This window comes from Ailuropoda melanoleuca, chromosome 1 (assembly GCF_002007445.2).
Source record: "Ailuropoda melanoleuca isolate Jingjing chromosome 1, ASM200744v2, whole genome shotgun sequence".
Taxonomy (NCBI): domain Eukaryota; kingdom Metazoa; phylum Chordata; class Mammalia; order Carnivora; family Ursidae; genus Ailuropoda; species Ailuropoda melanoleuca.
The window spans coordinates 118335632-118360968 of record NC_048218.1 but is presented as its reverse complement, the minus strand read 5'-3'; the positions used below and the strand labels follow the sequence as shown (position 1 = coordinate 118360968).

At 40.2% G+C, this 25337-nt stretch overlaps 1 protein-coding gene across 1 annotated transcript in view; it reads left to right on the top strand.

The window, feature by feature from the left end:
* Positions 1-25337, top strand: part of HECW1 (HECT, C2 and WW domain containing E3 ubiquitin protein ligase 1) — a 436289-nt gene that overhangs the window by 351879 nt on the left and 59073 nt on the right. Inside the window, exons 16-19 of the mRNA XM_034640683.1 lie at positions 1127-1312; positions 13361-13495; positions 21447-21552; positions 22471-22567. Of these exons, the coding sequence (XP_034496574.1) occupies positions 1127-1312; positions 13361-13495; positions 21447-21552; positions 22471-22567 (524 nt within the window). The remainder of the gene's footprint in view (positions 1-1126; positions 1313-13360; positions 13496-21446; positions 21553-22470; positions 22568-25337) is intronic.

Below are 25337 nucleotides of genomic sequence, written 5' to 3'. Positions count from 1 at the left end.
AAGGAGCCCAGCTATACTTCAGAAGGCGGCAGAACCAAGAGCAGCCCTAAGCATTTGTGTTACAGGCTCCGGTGTTTGATTAAACGTCTTCTCCGTGAGAAGGGCAAAGACTGAGGGGCTACCGGGCTGGGGGCTGATCCAAGCTCACAAGTGAGAGAAAATCTAGGCCCACCCTAAGGAAGGGCCTGGCAGTATGGAAAGGGGGACCATTGTGATGGAGGCAAGCAAGGGTGAGGACTCCAGAGCGTCTGAGTCCTTTCTGCTTTGGGCACCTGAGGGAGGGTTATCTGCATTAGCAGGTGCAATTATTTGATTAGGTGACAGAGGCTGAGGCTGGGGAGACCAGTGTTTAGCAGTTTGTATTTGAGAAGCCTCTGGGACATCCATTATTAGACCCAGAGCAGCTGCCCACTGGTACAGGGGTGAGTCACAAAGGGGGTCAAGGATGGCAGATGTTGATGCCCTCAAGCACTGGGCACCAGGTGGCCCTGGCCAGGAAGAGCCACTGCGCCAGCCTGCTCTGGCCGCAAGCAGTGTTTGCTTTCACCACATGCATACCAGCCCTGTGGACCATAAAATCATCATTTGGCACAATTGGAAACTCCTGAAACATTTTCCTTTCTTCTCATCTCCAACCCCTCCACACACAAAAGTTGGTGACAGACCTCTGAAGTCCAGCCTTAAATCCCTGGGGACCCTAAATCAATCCTCCTTGTTATAGACACATAAGCGGAGCAAGGGAGGACTGGTGCAGGCAGAGAAGGACGCAGGGAGAAGAGAGAGGAGCAATGTTCCCAGTAACAGAGGGAGACTCAAGAGACCCCAGCCTAGCGCTGACTGGGGAGGAGGGGAAGAGGAGCCTTTGAGATGCACCCGGAGTGTGACGCTATCCAAGGCTGAGGAAATACCCATACAGATCAAACAGATCCATGTGTGTTTACAGTGCACATATAATTTCTGAGCAAGATCTCCCCTTCTGAGTCTTCCCCCTCGATGCTCATGATAAATCACTGTGTTAGCAATCAGCTTAACATTACGTTAAGGCACTCAAGGCGTACTTGGTCTGTATTTTTCCTACCTCCCCCCCCAAAATACCCTATCCCAATCCGCCCTGACCCACTCTCAGGGTGCCTACCGAGCCTTCACCAGTAGCACCTGCTTAAAGCACATGATTCTGAAAGTCCGGCGGGACGCCCGCAATTTCGAGCGCTACCAGCACAACCGCGACTTGGTGAATTTCATCAACATGTTTGCAGACACACGGCTGGAACTGCCCCGGGGCTGGGAGATCAAAACGGACCAGCAGGGAAAGGTGAGTGGGACTGACGTGTGGCCTTTCATCAAACGGGCTCTTTATCTGAAGAAGACCCATGAGAAAGTGAGGGGGGCAATGAGTGAGGACAGGAAAGTCTGTGTCTCAGAGATGTGCCATCAGCCACCAGGAGGAAGAGAGGGGTAACTATTCACAGAAGTGTTTCCATCCTGTGTATCCCTGGCCTCTTGCCCACTGATGCCAGTAACATCCACACCAACTTGAGATCTTGCTAGATGTCCCCTGGAGGGCAAAATCATGCCCGGTGGAGAATTACTGCCTACGTGTTTGGAAATGGAGACCAGAATCTGTTCAATGACCTTTCTATTGTTCTGCCTCCTTAGACAGCCAACTCTCAGGGAATGAAATTATTAGTTAACTGGGAATGACATTATTAGATTACTTGTTGTGATTTTCCTAATAACCCTTCAGTTCTCATTAAAACAGCCTGGCAAACGGGCAAGGTATGTTCCTGGCTTGCATTTTGCCTTTGTGTGACCATGATGTTCCTGGCTTGCATTTTGCCTTTGTGTGACCATAGCCAAAACTGATCTTGCCCAGGGATGCTTTAGAAGCCTAGCTGAGTTCGCTACGGCAAACATGTTCTTTCTTCATCACCACCAGGTACATCAATGTGTTTACAGGACAGGCCACACAGTTTATTAAAGAATTGTCTCTGTGTAATCTTTTTTATGATCTGTGGTAGAGAGAATCCCTCCCTCTTTTAGGGTCAAAAAATCAGAAATTTTGTCGGTAGACATATCTCAGTGGGCACCTGCATTACACAGGTCCTATCTTCTGTGACGTTGAATGTGCCACAGTTCCCTAAAGCGGGCTGATAGGACACCACTGTCCCCTGGGAACCACAAATTCCTCCCCACAAACCCCTTAGCATGTCTCAGTACCTGGACTGTCTGAAGTGTGTGGAGAAGGAATGTGCACTGACACCAGTCTGTGAGTTCAATCTGTCCGTGTGACCAGCTCCTGTGTAGCTGATGAATTGGAAGAGGGGCGGGGGTGAGGGGCGTGCTTTGTATAGTAGAAGAGTCTCCAGAGCCAGAATCTGCTCCCGAGGCCCTTCGCTTTTAGCAGTTGTGTCCTCCACTTGGAGAATGACAGTGATTTATGCTCTGAGGACTTGGGGTTGTGTGTTAGGGTGGGAAATAAATCCTGAGCCAGAACAGAAAGTAAATCTCATCACGGGTGGGATGCACATGCCTCATCTCAGTGGTCTGTGGTGGCCGTATTTACATTTATTACTTAACTCAGTTGCCAAGAGTATGAATCAATGAACAGAAAGGGTCATCATGGTTTATTATGCAAATAGCACCCTAATGTACACACCTTGCTTTAGCCTCAGTTGGGGGGCGGGGGGGAGTAGCCTTAAATGAGAAATGTGTTATCACAATCCATAGAATAGAGAGGAACAATGGAGGATAGTGGGGAAAATAGTGGAGAACGTGTTCAAGGACTACCCCATCCCATTCTAAACACGTGACCGGGGCGCCTGGGTGGCACAGCGGTTAAGCGTCTGCCTTCGGCTCAGGGCGTGATCCCGGCGTTCTGGGATCGAGCCCCACATCAGGCTCCTCCTCTCCCACTCCCCCTGCTTGTGTTCCCTCTCTCGCTGGCTGTCTCTATCTCTGTCAAATAAATAATAAAATCTTTAAAAAAAATAAAAAATAAAAAAATAAACACGTGACTGTGGGCAAGTCCCTTTATTGCTCGGAGCCCCACTTTGTTCATCCTAAGGTAGCAGTAATTATTATTGCCTTGATGATTTATAGCCAGTTGTAAAGAGTAAATAAGTGAATGTGGGAATCCGTGATAATACAGCAGATTAGTAATACCTGCTGTTCTTACTCTTGATGCTGTGGGAATTATCCACGCAAACAACCCAACATCAGACTGGCAACTGGGGAAAATACAAGAATACCTCATTGCTAACGCCCATCGATGATGGGGGACTAGGTTGAGAAAAACATTTTTGGACTATATCCTACAGACTCACCCCTCTGACTTGGAAAGAATGTGCTACACGGGAGCCTGGGCTTTAGGAACACCACTCACTGAAAAATCGGGTGGTAATAGCTCTCTATGCAAAAGACATCTTCCTGGATGGCCAGAGAAGATTCCAGAATGCCACATCACCTTCTTGTTCCTCACTCTAGCCAATCTGCTTCTTGCTTTCTTGACACGTGCAAAGACGAGCCTTTGTTTTTAGTGTATACCGTGGTAGGAATAGAAGGCCCAGGGCTAGCTGCTTGATGTCTTCGAATGCGTGATCATCCCCACAAAGGGGGACAGGGGACAGTACTCTGAGAGTTGCACCGCTTCAGGAGGACGGAGCGAAGGGCCAAATGGCATCTGACTCATCTGTTGTCTTGAAAGTCTGAGAAAGGAGGTCACAGCCTTCTGCCAACTTCAGGAGAAATTGGATGTGGACCTTAAGTGGCTTTCAGGCCTGAGTGAGGGGGGAGGCTTGTTATCCAGAGAGGGGGTGGGGCTGCAGGGGGCGGGGACAGCATGAAGCAGAGGCAATCTCTAATAAGGAATGAACACACAACAGCAAAATAAAAAGGAGCCTATGAAGACGTACTACTACATGAAGGAAACAGAATCTCTATCTGAGAAAAAAATATAATCTTCTTCAGAAAACAGAAAAATGTAAAAGGTACCTGCTTATTATACACAGGATGGTTTAGGAGCCCATGATTTCTGTTGAGCAAGAAGCAGCCATGAGCAGAAAAAAAGCTGAGAAGAAGCAGATGTGAGAAAACAGAACTACCATACGATCTGGCGATCCCACTTCTGAGTGTATACCCAAAGGAATTGAAATCAAAATCCCAAAGACATACCTGCGTTCCTATGTTCCTTGAAGTGTTATTCACAATAACCAGAATATGGAAACAACCTAAACGTCCACTGCCAGATGAATGGGTAAAGAAAACGTGGTCTATACGAAGCGAGGTGGGGCTGTTAAACAGGTGGTGGGGATTAAGGAGCGAGCACTGGGTGATGTATGGGAGTCCTGAATCACAATATTGTACACCCGAACTAACAGACTGTAAGTTAACTAACTGGAATTATAATAAAACTTTTAAAAAGATGTGTTTGTAAACTTGCGTGTAGAAGCGTATGGGAATAGAGCTGCTCTTAATGGAAGTGCACAGTGTCTTTGGAGTAACCTCTTCTTTCGTTAAGATGTTAGTGTTAAACAGGTGTTGGTGAGGATGTGGAGAAAGGGGAACCCTCTTGCACTGTTGGTGGGAATGCAAACTGGTACAGCCACTCTGGAAAACACTATGGAGATTCCTCAAGAAGTTAAAAATAGAACTACCCAACAATCCAGCTATTGCACTACGAAGTATTTACCCAAAGAATACAGAAATACTAAATGAAAGAGATACACGCACCCTGATGTTTATAGCAGCAGTATCTACAATAGCCAAATTACGGAAACAGCCCAAGTGTCCGTCGACTGATGAATGGATAAGGAAGATGTGGTGTATGCAATGGAATATTACCAACCATAAAAAGGAATGAAATCTTGGCATTTGCAAGGATGTGGATGGAGCTAGAGTGTATTATGCTAAGCAAACTAAGTCTGTCAGAGAAAGACAAATATCCTATGATTTCACTCATATGTGGAATTTAAGAAACAAAATGAAGAAGCAAAGGGGGGAAAAGAGAGAGGTAAACCAAGAAATAGACTCTTAACTATAGAGAACAAACTGATGGTTACTAGAAGGGAATTGAGTGGGGGACAGGGGAAATAGGAGATGGGGATTATCAGGTGAACTTGTGATGAGCCCCAGGTGTTGTATGAAAGTGTCGAATCACTCTGTTGTACACCTGAAATTAACATTACACTGTGTCTTAACTCACTGGAATTCAAAAACTTATTTAAAAAAAGAAAATGCAGTATATACATATAATGGAACAGTATTCAACCTTAAAAATGAAGGAAATTCTGGCACTTTCTACAGTGTGGATGAACCTGGAGGACATGATGCTCGGTGAAATTAACCAGTCACGGAGAGACAAGCACTGCATGATTCCCCTTGCGTGAAGTATCTGAAACAGGCTCAGAGTAACAGAGCAGAATGGTGGTTGCCGGGGGCGGGGGCAGGAGGAAATGGGGGGCTCAAGGGGTGCAGTTTCGGTTATACAGGATGAGTAAGTTCGAGAGAGCTGCTACCCAGCATTGTGTTAACAGTACTGTTCTACACTGTGCCCTTAATACCGTACAACTAAAATTTTGTTAGAGAATAAGTCTCACACTCAATGTTCTTCTACAATTTTTTAAAGAAAAAGGGGGCTGAAAATAAACGTTTTAAGATTTCAAGGGAAAACAAAATGTTCTAGCATATGAATAAAACCGAACCGATGCTATATAAAATGAAATCACTGAGAGAAAACATGGAAACAACCCCCAAAGTGAGAGAAGAAACCAGTTTGCAAACAGTGAGGGAAAGGTTAAAACAAAAAAAAAGTAAAAACCAAAAAGAGCGTATCTCACTTTCACTTTCTCAGCCAGGCCTACCCTAACCACTCAATTTAATACCAAAAGCACCCAAGAGCCCCAACCCATGGGCTCCACCATGAAAGTTATATATTTGTTAGGGTTACTGTTTTGTCTGTTTCTCCTAACAGAAATCCAAGCTCTTTGAGAGCAGGGATCTTTGTTCATTGTTGGGAACCCCAAGAGCTTAGAATATTACTGGCATATAATTACTGGCATATAATGTTACTGGCATATAATTAGGGCCCAGTTAAAATCTCTGTTGGATGAATGACTTACAGATGTTCCTAAAGAAGAAACCAGAATAATAGGGACAACAGCAAAAATTAAATTCTAAATATAAAAATTAAATTATTAAATATTGAAAATAAAACTTTGTGCTCTAAAATAAATTGTTCAGGTAGGCAGATTAATTGGGCTCACTGAGTTATAGTAAAATTAATTAAAATTCTATATGTATACATACTCTAGAATGTCTTTAAATGGACATGAAAGTTACCTTAAAAAGAACAAAAATCAGACAAGCTTAAAATTTTCCATCCATGAAACTCAACTATAGAAATCCACAGAACAAGGAGTACAGGTAACTGGTGAGAAAATATTACAGCCCAAAAATTCTATATCCAGACAAATGGGTGTCATTCAAGTGTGAAAATACTAGAAAAACAACCTTACGTGCAGGATTTCAGAGCTCACTGTACTCTTTTGCCTGTCCAAAGAAAACACCAAAAGCCATTCTCCAGATGGCTCACAAATGAAGCAAAACGGGAAATCAATAATGGGGAAATCATAGTATAAAAGGACTATGGTGGTGAATATTTAAATCAAATATATGAATATAAATGTAAATAATTGCTGTTAAAATGCTTTAAAATATTTTGGAAAAGACTCAATAAAATATGGGAAAATATGTATAAGAAAAATGGAATAATTGTATAAGAACTATCTGAATCATATTCCTAGCCTAGAATAAAATAGACAAGAAGGAGGGAACAGGGCCGATGAACAGGGCAAGGAAGTTGTGCTAAGTTCCTGGTTGAATGTAAGGGGAGTCCAATTGCTTAATTTGAAAAACAAAGGCTAAGTATAGTTATTTGATCAACTTAACAGGCAACTACTTGTGCCATTGAAAGCAAGATTTTTCTGTTTCAAATTCCTACAAAAATAAAATCAAGCAAAATACAAATTACAAAGCAAAATATCCCAAAAATCCACCAGGAAGCAAAGAAATTGGAAATAATAAAAATAAAATAACAAAAGTCCAGCCAAGCATAATAGTTATAGTGGTAGGTGGAATTAGGATAAACCTATGTACCAAAAGGAAAACACTTTCAGATTTGGTAACAGATCCAGCTTATTAAAAGACATACCCAAGAAATGATTCAGAGAGTTTAAAAAATAAAAGATTAAATATTAATAGAATGTGAAACGGTAACAAGAAAACCAGTGGTGGTATATTAATATCATAGAAAGGAGAGTTCAAATTCAGGACCATTAAATGCAGTCAAAGTAAGATTTTATATAAATCAAAGGCACATCTAAAATAAAAATACAATAATCATCTATCTTATGAGCCAAATAGCATCATATCACATAAAGAAAATTAAAAGAGAAATACAAAAGGAAATGAAATAAATGCATTGTAGAAAATGAATTTTATTTCTATTAGTTTGATAGAGAGACGAAATAAGTCAGAATTTGAATAATATAATTTTGCATTAATGGAAATATATTCTTTTGTTAAAAATAGAGCTTACATAGACCTTAATTACATACAATTTTTATTTGTCAATTATACCTCAATAAGGGTGGAAAGAATAGAGGTTACATGAGTGGGTAAACAAAATGTGGTATTACCCACACAATGGAAGATTATGCATCCTTAAAAAGCAGTGAAATTCTGACACATACTAGAGCATGGATGTCCCTTGAAAACATCATGCTAAGTTAAATAAGTCAGAAACAATAGGACAAATATTTTATCTCACATGCGGTATCCAAAAATAATCAAATTCATAGAAACAGAAAGAATAGAGGGTCCCAGGGTCTGTGGAAAGGAGGGTATGAGGAGTTGATGTTTAATGAGTACAGAGTTTCAGTTTGAGAAGATAAAAAATTTCAGGAGATGAATAGTGGTGATGGTTGCATGACAATGAGTATGTATTTAAACACAACCATGAAAAACAATTTGCCAACTGGAGATTCAAAACAATGCTCTTCATGACTATTGGGTTTTAAATAAATTCGAGACCTAGAAACCATTGAGAAATTATTGAAAATGCATGTGACCCATATTTAAATAAACATGTGATGTACAAAGACTGTACTCAAAGGATTAGCACATTGGTTTTCATTACCAAACAAGAAAAAAAAATTAAAATATAAGCTTTCAAATTAATAACTTAGCGAAGGTTAAAAAGCAACAGTAATTAAAGCAAAAATTTATTTCAAAATTTATTTGAAAATAAAAAACCCAGAAGTGTGTGAACTGGAAAACAACATAAGAAATAAATGTGACACTTGTTTTAGAAGAGATATAAATCAATCTAAAGAAAATAGTAAATAGGGGCACCAGGGTGGCTCAGTCGTTAAGCGTCTGCCTTCGGCTTAGGTCATGATCCCAGGGTCCTGGGATCGAACCCCGCATCGGGCTCCCTCTCCCACTCCCCCTGCTTGTGTTCCCTCTCTCTCTGTGTCTTTCTCTGTCAAATAAATAAAATCTTTTTTAAAAAATAGTAAATAAAATCAAGAAATGAGTTATGAGAGATGCAGGGAAATTTTAAAAAGAAAATGCATATATAGTTATATAAAAGTTTGGAATCAAAGTTAGAAAATCTAGAAGAAATGGACAATTTTAAAGTATTTATATATGTGATTTAAAGACTGACTTGAGAAATATAAAAAATTGAATGGACTTAACGGAATAAGTTGGGAAATGCAACAATGAATTTCTTGCCTGGTCCCAGGTATCTTATAATCTATTCCAGAATGTAGGAAAAAATACAAACAGCATAGTTCATTTTTTGAAGCAATCATAGTGTGTGGTTCCATTTATAGAATATTCTGGAAATGACAAAATTACAGAAAAGAGAATGAATCAGTGATTGGCTGGGGATCAGGGGTGGGAGGGATGGAGGAATAAGGGAGGGAGGTGGGCAGGACACAAAGGGGCAACATAAGGAATCCTTGTGGTGAGAGAACCATTCAATATCTTGACCATGGTGGATACGTGAACCTACACGGGTGATAAAATTGCTTGAAATTAAACACACACACACACACACCACACACACACACACAGAGGAATACAAGTTAGAGTAGGGAAATCTGATTTAAAAAAAAATGTAGGCAAAACTCACCTGAGTTCCAAAAAGCTCATATTAAAAAGTAAAGTTGAAGGTTGCCTGGGTGGTTCAGTTAGTTGGTTGAACGACCAACTCTTAGTTTCGGCTCAGGTCTGAGTGGCTCAGTCAGTTAAACCTCTGACTCTTGATTATGGCTTAGGTCATGGTCTCAGGATCAAGCCTACTTAAAAGGCTCTCTCTCTCTCCCTCTCCTTCTGCCCCCTTCTTCCCCCACTCACTTACACACATGCAACAAGCTCTCTCTAGAAAAAAAAAAAATGAAGTTGAATTAGACACTATATTAAAATAATGACCCACCACAATCAAATAGGTTTTCTCCCAAAGATGTAAGGCTCCTTCACTACTAGTAAATCTGTCATCTGTTGTATATTAACCAATAGTTTATAGGAGAAATTTTAGTTGATCACTTTAAGAAATGCTATAAAAATGCTATGAAAGTACATGATAAAAAAAAGTACACATTTATATTTTAAAAATAACACATAGTTTTAGTAAACTAGGGATGTAAATATGTTTTGATGACATTATAAAATCTCCTTTATTTTTTTTTAAAGATTTTATTTATTAATTTGACAGAGAGAGATATCCAGCGAGAGAGGGAACACAAGCAGGGGGCGTGGGAGAGGAAGAAGCAGGATCCTAGCGGAGGAGCCTGATGTGGGGCTCCATCCCAGAACGCTGGGATCACGCCCTGAGCCGAAGGCAGACACCCAACGACTGCACCACCCAGGCGCCCCTAAAATCTCCTTTAATATAGGGAATGAACCACATCCTATTTCACAATTGAACCCTAGTAGTTTTCCCATCAAAATCAAGAACAAGAAGACTGTAGCTGCCACGTCTTCTTTAATGTTGTTCTAGAAGTTATTACCAATCTTAAAGGAAATTCAAAAGGGCCCTTATAAAGGAGACAAAATTATCATTATTTGCAAGTTAAAATCAAAGAAGATATACCTGAGTGTCCTTTATTCGATAGGAGGACTTAATACTATAAGCAGACACGAACCGAATATACCAACAATAGCTTTCCTGGCTAGCAGGAATGATGGGTTACAAACATTACAGGAAAAGAAGTACTCAGAATAGCAACAGACAATATTGAATATCTATAGACTTCCTTAACCAAAAATATGTGTCTTTCAGGAAGACAACGACAAAATTTTACTGAGAAGAAAAAGTCTTAAGTAGACAGTCATTTTATGGTCAGAAATGGGAAAGGATACAATGACTATTATAAAGAATGAATTCTCTCTAAATCATTTGTGGTCTTAAGGTGACTTTAAACAAAAGCCTAATAGAACTATTTTGGAGCTTAATAAAATTAAGATCAGTTCACCTGGAAAAATAAAAAGTCAAAAGCCTAATAGAACTATTTTGGAACTTAATAAAATTAAGATCAGTTCACCTCGGGGCGCCTGGGTGGCACAGCGGTTAAGCCTCTGCCTTCGGCTCAGGGCGTGATCCCGGCATTGTGGGATCGAGCCCCACATCAGGGCTCCTCCGCTGTGAGCCTGCTTCTTCCTCTCCCACTCCCCCTGCTTGTGTTCCCTCTCTCGCTGGCTGTCTCTATCTCTGTCAAATAAATAAATTAAATCTTTAAAANTAAAAAAAAAAAAAAAAAAAAAAAAAAAAAAAAGATCAGTTCACCTGGAAAAATAAGCAGACATGAATCCTTAAGAAAATCTTGAAAAGATATATAATGAGAGGAAACTTGTCCTACAGACATTAATAATTGGAACAATGAAAATCCTACAGAGCATTGGAACAAATAAGATTCCTGAAACAGACAGTGGTATTTATAAGAATTTATATGTAAAAAATGATAGGGAATGAATGATTTGGAAAAATAGGTTCTTGGAGAAAATAATTGAATTACAACATCACATTCATACTGAAAGAAGTTTCAGAAACAACGCACCAAAAATAAAGCTAGAAAAATATAATTAAGCATTGAACTGACCTCTGGTCAGAAATGATTGAGAGATTTGAATACAGAGGAATATAAAAAATTCTGTGCAGTGGAAAACAAAGCCAACAAAAATCAAAAGCTATTTGAAGGCAGAGGAGTAACTAAACACACTTCTAAGTTAATAAGAAAACCTTAACATCCCAACAACATTAACAACAAAAAAGGGAACAAAGTCAACAATATGCCAAGGAAGAAACTGACCAATAAAATGATTAGAAAATGTTTGGCTTCCCCTGGCCAAACAATAATTCAGCATCATTCACCATTCAACATTAGAAAGAGGTCTTTCCAATACCCAGCATTTGTAAAGGCCATGAAAAGTGTTCACGAACTTAGGGTGAGAGGATAAATCTGGACGGTGCTCAGAAAGGTAATTCGTTAATATGGACCAATAAGCAAACTTTTTCTAACTTTTAGCCCAGTGATTAACTCAACTTTCAGGAATTCATACTAAAGAATTGCCCCATAGGCACAAATATAAGAAACCCATTTAACTTTAATTTCTGAACTTGCAAGCATATACCTGAAAAATAAAAAGACACCTTCAAATACGGACTTCAGCTTGTACTTGTATGTTTAAAATCTCATGTTGTATAAACATGTTGACTAATGTTTTTTTTCCACTCACATTTTTTCTTCAGATTCTTTACTCATATTTTCAATATCACTAGTGTCGCTATTGAACCATCTAACCCAGTTTTTCAGGGCCCGTCATCTTCAGTCCCATCCAAATGGTTGGGCATACAGGCTTTCTTTTTTTTTCTTTTTTTTTCTTTGGTAGATTTTATTTATTTATTTGAGAGACAGAGACAGAGAGCGCAGGCAGAGGGAAGAGGCAGAGGGAGAAGCTGACTCCCCACTGAGCAGGAAGCCTGGGTAGGGGCTGATCCCAGGACCCTGAGACCATGACCTGAGTCAAAGGCAGACGCTTAACCGACTGAGTCCCCCAGGCGCCCCCATACAGGCCTTTTTGAAATCTGTGTGGAATGCTGTCCTGGGAATTTTACTGCAAGTCACTGATACTGATTCACATGAAATTAGGGGAGTTAATCTCCTATGTACTGTGGGGCTATCTTTTGGGCTCCATAATGAAACCACTTCCTGTATAGCTTTTTATAGAGCTCTTTAACAAAAGAGACTTGTTTACAAGGACATCTAATACTTGGAATTATAAGCACATACCTTTCCCAAGAAAAATTTTTAAATCTGTATTTGACTTTAACTACTTCTGTCAGGTGGCATCTAAATGTGTCTAAAATGAACATTGATTGAGGTCTTTAAGAGGATGTCACCTTCACCAAACATTACATTTTGTTCAAGACAGTATTTGAAAGATTGTTTAGTAGTACAAAAGGGCTTTTTTTTCTGAAAAGGTACCAATTTTCTTTAATTTTAGGTTTAAAGAATAACTTTTGTCACATACCGGAACATGTGCAGTAGTCAGACATGCTGCAAAGATTTATGGACAAGAATGTTTATTGAAGCGTTCTTTTCAAAACAGAAATAAAGTAAAATGTCCAATAACAGAAGATACTGAAATTATTATGCATCCTTCAAGCCGAATACCATACCTACTAAAATTCTATGTTAAAAGAATGTCTAATAACTTAAGGAAATGCTTATAAAATAATAGGTGAAAAAAATCTTCTAACAAAATTGTAGGTGCCAATGTGGGGAAAATATGTAGATCTTTGTATGTTTGCATAGGAAAAGAAAAAACTGGGGGGAAAAAAGTTACCAAAATATTTTGGTCATTACCCATAATTTTGGTTTTCTTCTTACTTTTTTATCCTTTTAAGAATTTCTTCTCAGTGAGATTGTGCTAATTCTATAATCAAAACAACAGACTCTATTTTAAAAATAAAATGCTCCATAAATTATTACTAGTGTTATTTTAATATATCAAAGCTCTATTTCTCTTATTTTCCATGGTGAATAAAATGTTATGATCATGGCTCTGTAAGTCCACAATGTAAAGTGTTTATCGATGACTGGCGGTGTTTCATTCAACTACTGAGCTAACGGATGCAGGGTGCCCAAGTCCTCCGTCTAGTTTTGAGTAGATAAAAAGGAGGGACAGAAGTAAACATGAAGACCAAGCCTTGTGGCATTGCCTTACGTTACTGACTTCCTTCTGGCTTATTCTCATGCAGTGTGCTTTTTTTTTTTTTTTACTGGTCTATCTGCAGTCTTTTTTCGTGGACCACAACAGTCGAGCTACCACTTTCATTGACCCCCGAATCCCTCTTCAGAACGGCCGTCTTCCCAATCACCTGACACATCGACAGCACCTCCAAAGACTCCGGAGCTACAGCGCGGGAGAGGTAACACCTCCGCTCCCACGGCCACCCTCACAGTTCCACAGCCCCTCCTCTGCTGGGGCCAGAACTCTTTCAGAGGCTGGGATCTAGGATTGCCTGCTTCTCAAGGGGCTCTGCCAAAACCACACTGGTCTTTAGGAGAATGAGAAGTCAGGGACACCCACTGAACTCCCTAGGCCCATATTCAGATTTCCTTCCTTCTGCCTTCCCTTTTGTCCTGACAGTCACCACTACTAAAAATCTGTCTAGCTTAGAGGAAATTGAAAATGCAGGGTCAGGAGATCCGTACACCATGGCCGGAGCTGTGGTTCCTTAGACCTTCCAGTCGCGTGTGAATTCTTAAAAGATCATACAGGATATGACTGACATAAAACTTCTGGCTCTTCATAGATCCTGGAGAAGGCATCAATACCATTTACATGGACTAAAAACTGGGGGAAATCCACTGGGGACATGAATCCTCTCTTCCCATCCTACCACATGCTCTTTCCTGGTTTATATCTTTATTCACTGCCTATGATTGCCCTCCACGGAATCATGAAACCGGCCATTCTTCCTACACATCATGTGCATTGCCTTTCTGAACTACTATCTCTTCATCCCATACCCTTTCCTGGCCTCCTTTCTCAAACCAAAACTCCCAACATAGCTCTTTTCTACTTCTAGTCAGTTCCTGGCAGTATTACGAGCAAATCCCTTACTGACATTTGCCAAGTATTGGTACCATCCAAGAAACCACCAGGATCTCACAAGATGGTGGCCACTGAGAACCATGTCTCATTAAACAACTTGTAGAGTTGGATTACAGTGAGGTAAAAAAATGAAGCAGTACAGGATAAAAGAAGAAGTGTGTGTGTGTGTGTGTAAGGGTGTGCACCTCCCCACCACTCCCGGGGGTCATTCCAGGGAGAACTAGGGTGAACATCTCAGGAGGAATGGGGAGAACAACAATCCACCTGGCAGCCCCCAGATAGCAAACGTAAGTCTCAAGGGAAGAGCCTGTTGTTGTTGTATTGGTACGAGTTTACTACTCTTTTAGGGGAATCATCTGTATACTCTGACATGCATAAGTCTTTCCAACCAAGGGCGCTCATGGTTTAATGCCAGTGTGATAAAATAAATTTTTCTTTCATGGGTCATCTTGGGTATTGTTTTAGGATATGGCTGGAAACATGTTGGCTTTTTCTTTCTGCATATATGTGTACATGTATGTACGCAGAGAAGAACCTTCTACATCCCCTTGGGTTGTGTGGGTGTCTGGACACCCACATATAGCAGACACTCAGCAGCGGACACGCTCACAGACTACAAAAAGCAGTGCCCCAACTTCCCAGCTCAACGTGCATTGTGTCCCTCTCTTGTGGCACTTTCATAAACTTAAAAACATACAGTGTTTATGAGATAATAGTGGATAAATTCAAAATTCTGCATCAATTTGAAATTTGCCATTTAATTTATTTAAAATGTCCAAGCTTTTTAATATTATTAAGGCAATTTCAGCATTAATAGAGAGTAACGACATTTGATACAAGAAGCTGAGTACTGCAGTTAGGTTCACTGTCAATAAAACGAAACGTTTACTCAATGTAAGAGGAACCCCCTAAAGATAGAGATCGCTTACATTTATAAGAAATTAATCTGAAAATACAAGTATTGAAGCATGTCTGTTGAAACAAGGTTAAAGTCATGAGTACCACTTGCAATACCTGTTCTGGAACATTTATTTAATATGATTGAATAGCCCAAGCACAGTTACATTGAATACCAACATCAATGACAAAGTGCCACCTGCCACCAGCCAAGAAAGACTGTAACACCTAACAGTGAAAGGGCATAAATGTGCCTCAGCCATCTGTATTCTTCCTAATTCATCCACTCACCAACTCAGTTGATCAAGTTTTTAAACCCTTCCAACCCCTCTCTGCTCATCCTCTGTCTGCTGGTTGCTTTGCACTGACACAAGGAGAAATCAAGAAAAGCAACAGAGAGAGAAACTGGGAGGCAGAGAATAGCTGATCCAGGGGCAGCATACCAGAGAAAACAAAGACCCAGCGTTTATGAAAATAAATATCTGGTTCCTCCTGCTGTGAGAGCCCATAGCCTAGGGAATGGGAAGACTGGAGGATCTTGGTAGAAAAACAGAAGGAGGGGCTGGTGGGAAATGTTAATTGTGTTTGCTGTGATGGGATTTTGCTCAACAAACATTGATTAAGGACATGGCTTGCTATGAGCACCGTGGAATGCAAAGAAGTATGAGACATGATCCCTGCCCTGGAGAATTTTATATTCTATGTTTGAAGCCAGGCCAAAAAACACAGAGTTAAGTAACAGGAACAATTAGAATATGATTGAGGGCCAAGAGAGATGTCAGGACAAGTGCCACAGAAGCTCAAAAGAGGCCAGGGAAAGGAATCTTTAAAGTAAGGTACTTGACCTAACAGAAATTGGTAGAATCTAGCCAGGTACAGGGGAAGAGGAAGGGCAACCCCACAGAACACCCACAAGAGCAGAGGTGAGGCGGTAGGATTGAGAAAGGTCGGTAGACGGACAACAAATAGTTCAGTGCGACCAGAATACTGTTTCCACTTGGGTTTTGTTTTAGTTTTTGTAAACCTTTGAATATCACATGGTCAGCATTTTCTTAGGAGCCCACTGAATAAATTTAAGAGGAATAACATGATGATTTTTGTGTAAAAATGAGCTTTAGAGGAGAAGACTTGACATTTTGAGGGCACTTTGGTAATGTATAGAATTGTCCCATGCCATTGCAGGACCTTTTTTCCTGTTCACATCCATTAAATGTCAGGAGTGCCCTCACTTCACCAGTCACTGTGACAACCAAAACAAGAAACAAAACAAAATATCTCTAAGCGTTTCCAAATATTCCCATGTGGCAATACCACTTCAGTTAAGAATTGTACTTTATAGTCAGGTAAACTTAAATGTCAAAAATTCAGGTCACACCGGGAGTTCAAGACCACAGTTCAGATCTAACTCCCAGTCCAGGATAAACTAGTATTTTAGAAAGGAGACAATGACGGCCAAGAAGAGGAAGGAAAAGAGTGATGTGTGAGAGAAAAGCCCATTAGAGGCCACTGGAGGTGGCCAAGAGACACAAGACAAAGGACACCCCATGGGAAGAAGCCTACAGAAGTCGAGAGGTGGAGGAAGGGGTACCTGGGACTTCACTTAGGAGATGAAGTCTTAGCTCCAGCTTCTCCACAGAGAAGATGTGGGTCATGAATCCTTCCTTTCCTTCCTGGGACCTCAGTTCCCTCATCTGCAAGTGGAGACAAGGGAACTAGCTGGTCGGTCCTGTGATTCTCAGTCTGTGAGGCTCGAGGCACGTTAACAACGTGCAGGTAAGATGAACAGGAGAGCCACGTGGGGCGGATGGCAGGTTTGCTGTTAGAGAAGTTGATATTGACTATGAAAACAGTAGGACATCCAATTTGAAATGACAGTTAAATGGAAATACGAGACTCAAGAATAATCAGTGAAATATTTTCATAATCTGTGGTTTTTCTATGTCATATGTGAGGAGCACTGGGGGATTTACTATAGATGTTTCTAGACGTGACCCTAGAAATCAGTATTTTCTGTTCACCTTCATAAGCCATTCTCTTGAGTATTGCTCAGCAGTGAATGTTTTTATCAATTGCATTTAAAGACAGAATTGAAATCCGTTTCTATATTCAGGATCCTAAACGGTAAAAATTTCCCTCAAAACCCCTATGATAGGTTATTAACAGAGGCTCTGTCAAATGGCTTTTAGGTTGGCCTTTACCTCAAGTGGAAATTTTTCAGGCAGTTTGCTGAAAGCAGTTATCAGGAATATAATACTTTATGCATAAAGAGATCATTATTTGATGCGTTAGCCTGCGATTTACTACAGTGTCACATCTGTCTGCAATATACAAAAAAAAGTATCAACAAAACAGACGTAGCTCTTCCCATAATGTCCAAATAGAAACGGACACGGGTGAATGGAAAGAGCATATAGGGCAATGAATATTGGGTCCCATCTCTTGGTAAGGAAACCACTGAAGATCACATTTGTCTTCTTTATACTACAAATAGCAATATAAATTAACATTAATAAAGAAGGATAACAGAACACATAATTTTTATTTCTTTTACCACCTTATCTTGGTCAGATTAGAAAATCATTAGTCATAGAAAAGTTCTGGAAGGATACATACAAAACAGCGTAATAGTAATTGCCTCAGGAAAGGACAGGAATCCGGAAAAGAAGAGAAACTGACTTTTCACTTTAAAAGCAGAGGTCACTCTTGGTCATTCTTTGCTGTGAGCTTTCTGGATGACAAAAGTTATTTCATTGGCTCTGATAACACAGAGAAGTCATCATTCAGGAAGCTTGTCGGGAGGGTAAATTCTGCACTGCTTCTAAACATTGGGGAATTTTTCTTTTGATTCCATGTAGCCTATACTTGATGATAGGTTGATTGGAAGTTTATAAAATTCAGACAACTACAAAAATACACTTTTGAATTATCAACAATAAGTAAAGAGTGTAGAAAACACAGACACAGATGAGAAGGAAGTTGAAAGGCGAGTGTAATACCCCATCTGGAGGCAATTCCTGGTCTACATAGAAATTAAAAAATTGAATCATGTTGTCTATGGTTCTGTATCCTACTTTACCAATACAAGACCTTGGAGACTGTTTTCATGCCATTAAAATTCTTCTGTATTTTATTGTATGGATCTACCATAATTTAACTCAAGCCTTTCTTTGTACATTATGGTTCTTATTCACTTTTCACTATTAGAAATTTGTTGAATGACTCAAGCATAGATCTCTGTCTTTTGTTTCCTTAAGATAATTCTGAAAACTTTGTTACTGATCAATTTTTAGAATACAAAAGGAATCTAGAGACGAATGCAAATTCGTCACTTGGGCCTTTTCTCTGAACTCACCATTTTTTTTTTTATCATCAGATCTTCAGTGTTTTCAAAGAGATCATTAGCTGATTATTAACCCAAATTCAGTCTAAAACCTGCAATTTTCAATCACGGCTTAAAGAAACCACCAGTTTACATTTCTAAATTGCAACACAGAGGAGAAGCTTGTTTACCAGTCACTGAAAACTATTTTCTGAGCGTATATTTTTTTTCTAGAGAGCTAAATATTTGAAGTTTTCACATTTGCAATTATGATTAAAGCTATCTAAACATCAAAAGGAAGAGAAATCTTAAAAGTAGTCCCTACTGGAAAGTGGGTTTTAGCCAGTCATAGAATAGTCATAGCCTGTCTGGGGAGAGTCAGGCCATTGGGGGGTCCCCTCTTTGTCTCTCTGTCTCACACACACAGCCCTGAGACACTAGGTAACACCAAAAGTGTCAAATGCCAGGGAATTTAATGAGTCATATAATTTTGGTTTTAAATGGAAAATCCATTCTTCTAGTCATTTTAGGTAGTTAGGAAAGCAAATGTTAGCATCATGTTTGCGGTGAGATAAAATCAGGTCACTCAGCTGATATCAAACATTCCTCGGGATGGACCATTTAGTACTACTTAAGGGGTACAAGGATCCTAGCACATAGTAAACTCTAGACCAATTTCAGAATCCTCTCCAGCCCTGCTTGAAATTGTCTCCATCCCTGTAAATTCCTGGCTCCTCATTGGACAAGGCTGTTTCTATGTAACCCTCCCATCCGTCCTCATCTGTAGACTCTCCAATACCTCCTTTACCCTCGGCAGGTGTCTCTCTGGTCCAGGTACCCCACGTGCCCTTCTCTCCCCCCGTGTTGTTTCCTCTATCTCGATCATAGTTGGCCTGAAGCATATTCATCAGTCAGTCGTCTACCTTCAGGGTAGCTGGCCTTCATCTGGTTTCCGAAGTTTTTCAGTCTGGCTTAGTTTTGCCAGTGAGCCGGTGACCTCGGAAGTAGGCACCATTTTTCCCTAAAACCTATCTGTAACGCGTGAATTCCCTATGGCCGCCAGGCATAGAAGTGAGCCTCTGCCTGTTTCAAAGTGCTATTTATTTTGGGGCAACCCACCAACGAGACAGTTTAGACAGCAGGCATCACCTGAGTTCAGTATACAGCCATGCCTTCCTGAGGTCTGTTACCAGATCTGCTTCCTCAGTTTCCCTCTGTAATAGTTCATTTAGATAATCTTCAATTGAGTGGTCTTTCAGATTCCTGTCTTTACAGCCTCAAAAATATTTCAAACACACATTCAAGCAGACTGATAGAGTTCCCTCCAAGGAAAAGAGGCCTTATCATTTCAGTCCCAGAAAGGCTTTACATATTTATTAATTCAAGGAGAAAGAAATGTAGCGACTCAGTGTCACCTGTTTGAATAATCGACAAACCTTTCTTTCATCACTTTGCATTGTAACCGTGTACGTGGGACTGGAAGGTGCTGTCGCAGTAGTTCCAGCTTCTAGATCTCGGTGGCTGTCTACACTAGCAGCACCGAGCTGAGGGCTGATGACATCAAAGTGAGAAGTCCCCCACAGTGGCACAGAATCTATTTCCTTGTCCCTCAAGTAAGCAGTGGGCAAGGGGAAGGACCAGGAGAGAAAGGATGGGTCCTCATCCCTACTACTTCTAGAAGAGCAGTTCAAAGACTGCCGTACATAGACAGCGAACTGACAGCACATCTCTGCAAAGAAAGGATGTTATCCCTGTCTGTGTGGAGTGTGGAAGTAGGACCCAAACGAAAACCAGCATGTCTTTAATGAGTAAGCCTTAAGTAATCTGTCCTATTTGTCATTGCAATATGACACATGGACTAGTCTTAAAGGCCCCTTTTGAGATTGACCTGGCCTTTCGGGACTTTGTAGCATAGGATCTCAACACATCTCCTGATTTCTGTGGGAGTGAATTGGATACCAGTCTCAGAGGGGGAATTTTCTTTCCTTATTTGTCCAGGTGTTTGAGTACTTTGTAAGTATATTACAAAGTAATTCTTCAGTGCAATTCATCAATGTTTTTAAAGCCTATTTTGGCATACTTTACCAAATACCATAGAATGAATCAGACTCTACAGCAAGCCCCATATATATGGTGAATGTCCCCCGATGTGGAAAATCTATAGGGCCTCTGTTTAAGCAGCTTACCCTGCAAGGGTCCTTTAAGGAACAAATGTACATTGAATCATGGTAGAAAGTTCACTGCCATGCTCTAGAACTTAGGGGGTTTATTAAAACTTAAAATTGAGCTAAATTAATCATCACAAATAGTTTTAAGCTAAGCAAGTTTTGTATTTCATGAAGTTTTGTCAAAATGCCCATCCAAAACCAGGGTATTGGATGCAGGCCAATAGCAGGAAAGGGAGTCAACAAATGCTTCACCGTCAAGCATTAGTTAGTTCCCTGGTTCTGTCTCTTACACTTAAAAATGTTGTAAAAACTTAATGTATCCAATTCTCAGCTTCCCTGTTTGTAATCTGTGGTGAATAATGCCTATCTTTCAGAATTTTGAGAAAATAAAAAGATACTATATGAAGAGTAGCCAGCACCGTGAATGGAATGATAGGCACTAAGCAAAGAATGGTCATCTGAGGGTTCCAAGTGCTGTTAAAAAGAGCAAGTCCATTCCACATTCAGCTCTGAAGTTCGGTGCTAACCTTAGAAATAAAAGTCATAAACTTATCTTTACTGATAGTCTTCATGTAGAATGTATTTTTCTCTTGAATGTATTTGTGAAGAGAAATGTTTCTTTGCCTATTCAGGATATTAATTTGGTGAACACGGATAACATTTAGCACAGTCACTTTCTTATAAAACCATCAACCATCCTACTTAGTCTTTTTTTTTTTAACTTGCTTATTTCCACGCACTTTGAGGATTGTACCTTCATGTCGTTTTTAACTTAGGTGATATCAGGATCTTTTACCCCCCATATCAAAAAATTAGTATCAAAAGACCATCTGAAATTGATAAGATTTCCAATGCTAACAATTTTATTTTGAAATTAGGCTTCAGAAGTGTCTAGAAACAGAGGAGCCTCTTTACTGGCCAGGCCAGGACACAGCCTAGTAGCTGCTATTCGAAGCCAACATCAACATGAGTCATTGCCACTAGGTATGTATCATGCTTTGGGGACCCTGGATACCCAATACTTAGCCTTTTTTTTTTCTTGTCATGAATCTTTTAATATTCAGGATTCTGTATTTTCTTTTTCCTCCCCTGTGGTATGACCTACCCCTACCCTTTGCTTCCATCCCCCTTGTGCCCCTTTTTCCTTTCCCTTCACTCCTGAGTTTGACCTTCCATCTTCCCTGTTTCTTCTCTGCTCTCTTCCAGACCCTCATCCTCTTCTTTCTTCCATTCAGTGATTTGTTAGCCGAGCCCAGGAGAGCATAGTTTAAATGAGGTGATGGATCTTGTTGCTGTTAGATGCAGTTTTTAATTTAGAACTCCCTTCCCAGGTGTGTATGAGGATAAGTCGGCATAATCTTCATTCCTGACCTCACTTACTTCCTGAGGTACACGCCCCTTGTATCAAGGGAAGTGAGGTGAGAAAGCCCAAATGGATTTGGATGCTTCCGTGACCACTACTGGGAAATCGACCTTGGCCACAGGTTGTAAGGGTCAAGTGCTCAGAAAAAGATTTCTTTGAACTCATAAAGAATTTTTTGCCATAGTAACTATTGCAAAATGACCAAGAGAAGTCAGAAGGAAGAGAGTACAACTCCCCTCTTGGAAGAGCTATTTTGTTCTCCTTCACAGGGATGCGTTAACACCCAGTGAAGTTCGCAGAATATTAAGGATAATCAACTTAGACCCGGTTCACTTTTGGTTTGATCTTTTAAAAATGATAATGCTATTATGTCACAGAAAAAAGCCCTGAAGAGCTTACATTTTCTGATGAATATGCTACCTGCCCTTCAAACTCCTGTGTTAATCCTGGTATCAGGCATTAGAGAAATTTTCCAACCATTAGAGAAATTATCTCTGGGCCGAAGACTCAACCACAACTTGCACTTTTGTCTGTTTCAGCATATAATGACAAGATTGTGGCATTTCTTCGCCAACCAAACATTTTTGAAATGCTGCAAGAGCGTCAGCCAAGCCTGGCAAGAAACCACACACTCAGGTAGGGGCTTGTCCCTCACCCTCTAGCTCTGGGTCTCTCCAGCTAGCCTGCCAGGTGGGACAGCACCTCTGTGCAGAGAGAGCAGAAGCCTAGGATGCGTTTTGTTCATGTATTTAATTATGTCTTGAATACTCAAAATGAAGGATCCCCGGGGGTTTCTAATATTCTCTGAGGTGTCACAATCGGAGATAGCCATGTTGCTAGGTTACATACTATTTATACAATGCTGATATGATTTCCATGGATTCAGGGGGAAGCACAGAAAAAGTAAAATAGCTTTCATCAAAAAATTACTTATGTAGAGCACCATATAAAATTTTTATTCAAGTATAATTAACATATTAATTAATGTAATATTGGTTTCAGGTGCATAATATAGTGATTCAACAGTTCTATGCATTACTCAGTGCTCATGACACTCAGTGGACTCTTAATGCCCTTCACCTATTTCACCCATTCCCCCACCCACCTCTCCTCTCATAAATATGTTTGTTCTCTATTGTTAAGGGTCTGTTTTTTGTTTGTCTCTTTTTTTCCTTGCTTGGTTGTTTGTTTGTTTGTTTCTTAAATTCTACATGTGAGTGACATCATATGGTATTTGTCTTTCTCTGACTGACCTATTTCATTTAGCATAATACCCTTTAGTTCCATCCATGTTGTTGCAAATGGCAAGATTTCATTCTTTTTATGGGTGAGTAATATTCCATTGCATATATATATATATATATATATATATATATACCACCTCTTCTTTATCCATTCATCTATGGATGGATACTTGGATTGTTTCCATACCTTGGCTGTTATATATATGCTATAATAAACACAGGGGTGCATATATCTTTTTGAATTAGTGTTTTCATTTTCTTTGGGGGAATACCCACTACTAGAATTATTAGATCATGTTGTAATTCTATTTTTAATTTTTTTAAGAACCTCCATACTGTTTTCCACAGTAGCTGCACCAGCTTGCATTCCTACCAGCACTGCTTTGGGGTTCCTTTTTCTCCACATTCTTGCCAACATTTGTTGTTTCTTGTGCTTTTGATTTTAGCCATTCTGACAGGTGTGAGGTGATACCTCATTCTGGTTTTGATTTGCATTTCCCTGATGTTGAGTGATGTTGAGCGGCTTTTCATGTGTCTGTTGGCCATCTGTATGTCTTCTTTAGAAAAATATCTAGTCATGTCCCCTGCCCATTTTTAACTGGATTATTCGGGGGGCGGGTTGGTGTTGAGTTGTATAAGTTCTTTAAATATTTTGGATATTAACCACTTATTGGATATATCATTTGCAAATATCTTCTCCCATTCACTAGGTTGTCTTTTGTTTTGTTGATGGTTTCCTTCACTGTGCAAAGGCTTTTTATTTTGGTGTAGTCCCAATAGTTTATTTTTGCTTTTGTTTCCCTTGTCAAAGGAGACACATCTACAAAGATATTTCTATAGCCAATGTCAAGGCAATTACTGCTTATGTTCTCTTCTAGGAATTTTATGGTTCTAGGTCTCACATTTAGGTCTTTAATCCACTTTAAATATTTTTATCTTTAAAATATCATCATTTAGTGGTAAACCAACTAGTAGATGAACATATTCAAAAATGAACCAACAAGCAATCCGAAAGTATCAAAAGTATCATGTGTTCTAACTACTTATATCTTACTATTAGTGTCATCGTTGCATGAGTGTCTCTGAAACTGAATTACTTCATTTGGAAAGGATAGCCACCCAAAATGATAACAAGAGAACATAAACTGAACTTAAATCCCACTTTCTGTCCCAGATATTCAGGTATCTCTCTGCTTCAGTTGACTACACAGCATTTCGGAAACTGGTATACATGATGGTTAAGTGTGTCCCCTTGGAATTTGAATTCTTGCTCCAGCTCGTAGAGACCATCAATCTGGGCATTTTTTTAAAAGATTTTATTTATTTATTTGACAGAGACAGCCAGCAAGAGAGGGAACACAAGCAGGGGGAGTGGGAGAGGAAGAGGCAGGCTCCTAGTGGAGGAGCCTGATGTGGGGCTCGATCCCAGAGCTCTGGGATCACACCCTGAGCCAAAGGCAGACGCTTAACGACTGTGCCACCCAGGCGCTCCCGAGCTGGGCATGTTATTTGACCCATATATGCCCTTGATCTCAGATACAGTTACCATGTGGGCACTGTGGAGATGCTTTTATGGTATGTTTGTAAAGGATCAGGGAAGGTGGGCGGGAATGCGGTCACTGACTACCTCTGAGTCCTCATCTCCCATTTGGTGGACAACTGTAGTGCTCTGATTTGACTTCCTCAGTGAATCATCGACACCTGAAAATAGCCTCTTTGCTATTCAAACTCCTATTACCCCTGCCAGGGTGGATCATTCACTCTTTCCCCCCCACACCCACACACTCTCCCTGACACCTATTTTTCCTGCTTTTAACTCCGTGTGAATTAGAATCACTGTCGTCCCCATTGCCAGATCTCCACTCTTCCCTCTTTCTCTGTCTCCGCAACCAAACATCTGCCTCCTCACTTTCTCTCCTTCAGCCTTTTTTTTCCCCTTCCCTGTCATGGCCTGTGTGTGGGTGCTCAGCATTTCTCTCCTGGATTTTGTAGGGGTCTCCTAGAAGATGTCCCCTAGATCTAGGACAGAATTAAATTCTTACAGCACAGAATAAATCATCTTACTCCTGGCCTTCAAAAACGCTTCCCATTGTGTGTAAAATAAAGTCAGGGTTTCTAAGCACAGTTTCCATGGTCTCCAAAGTCTGGCCCTAACCTAGCTC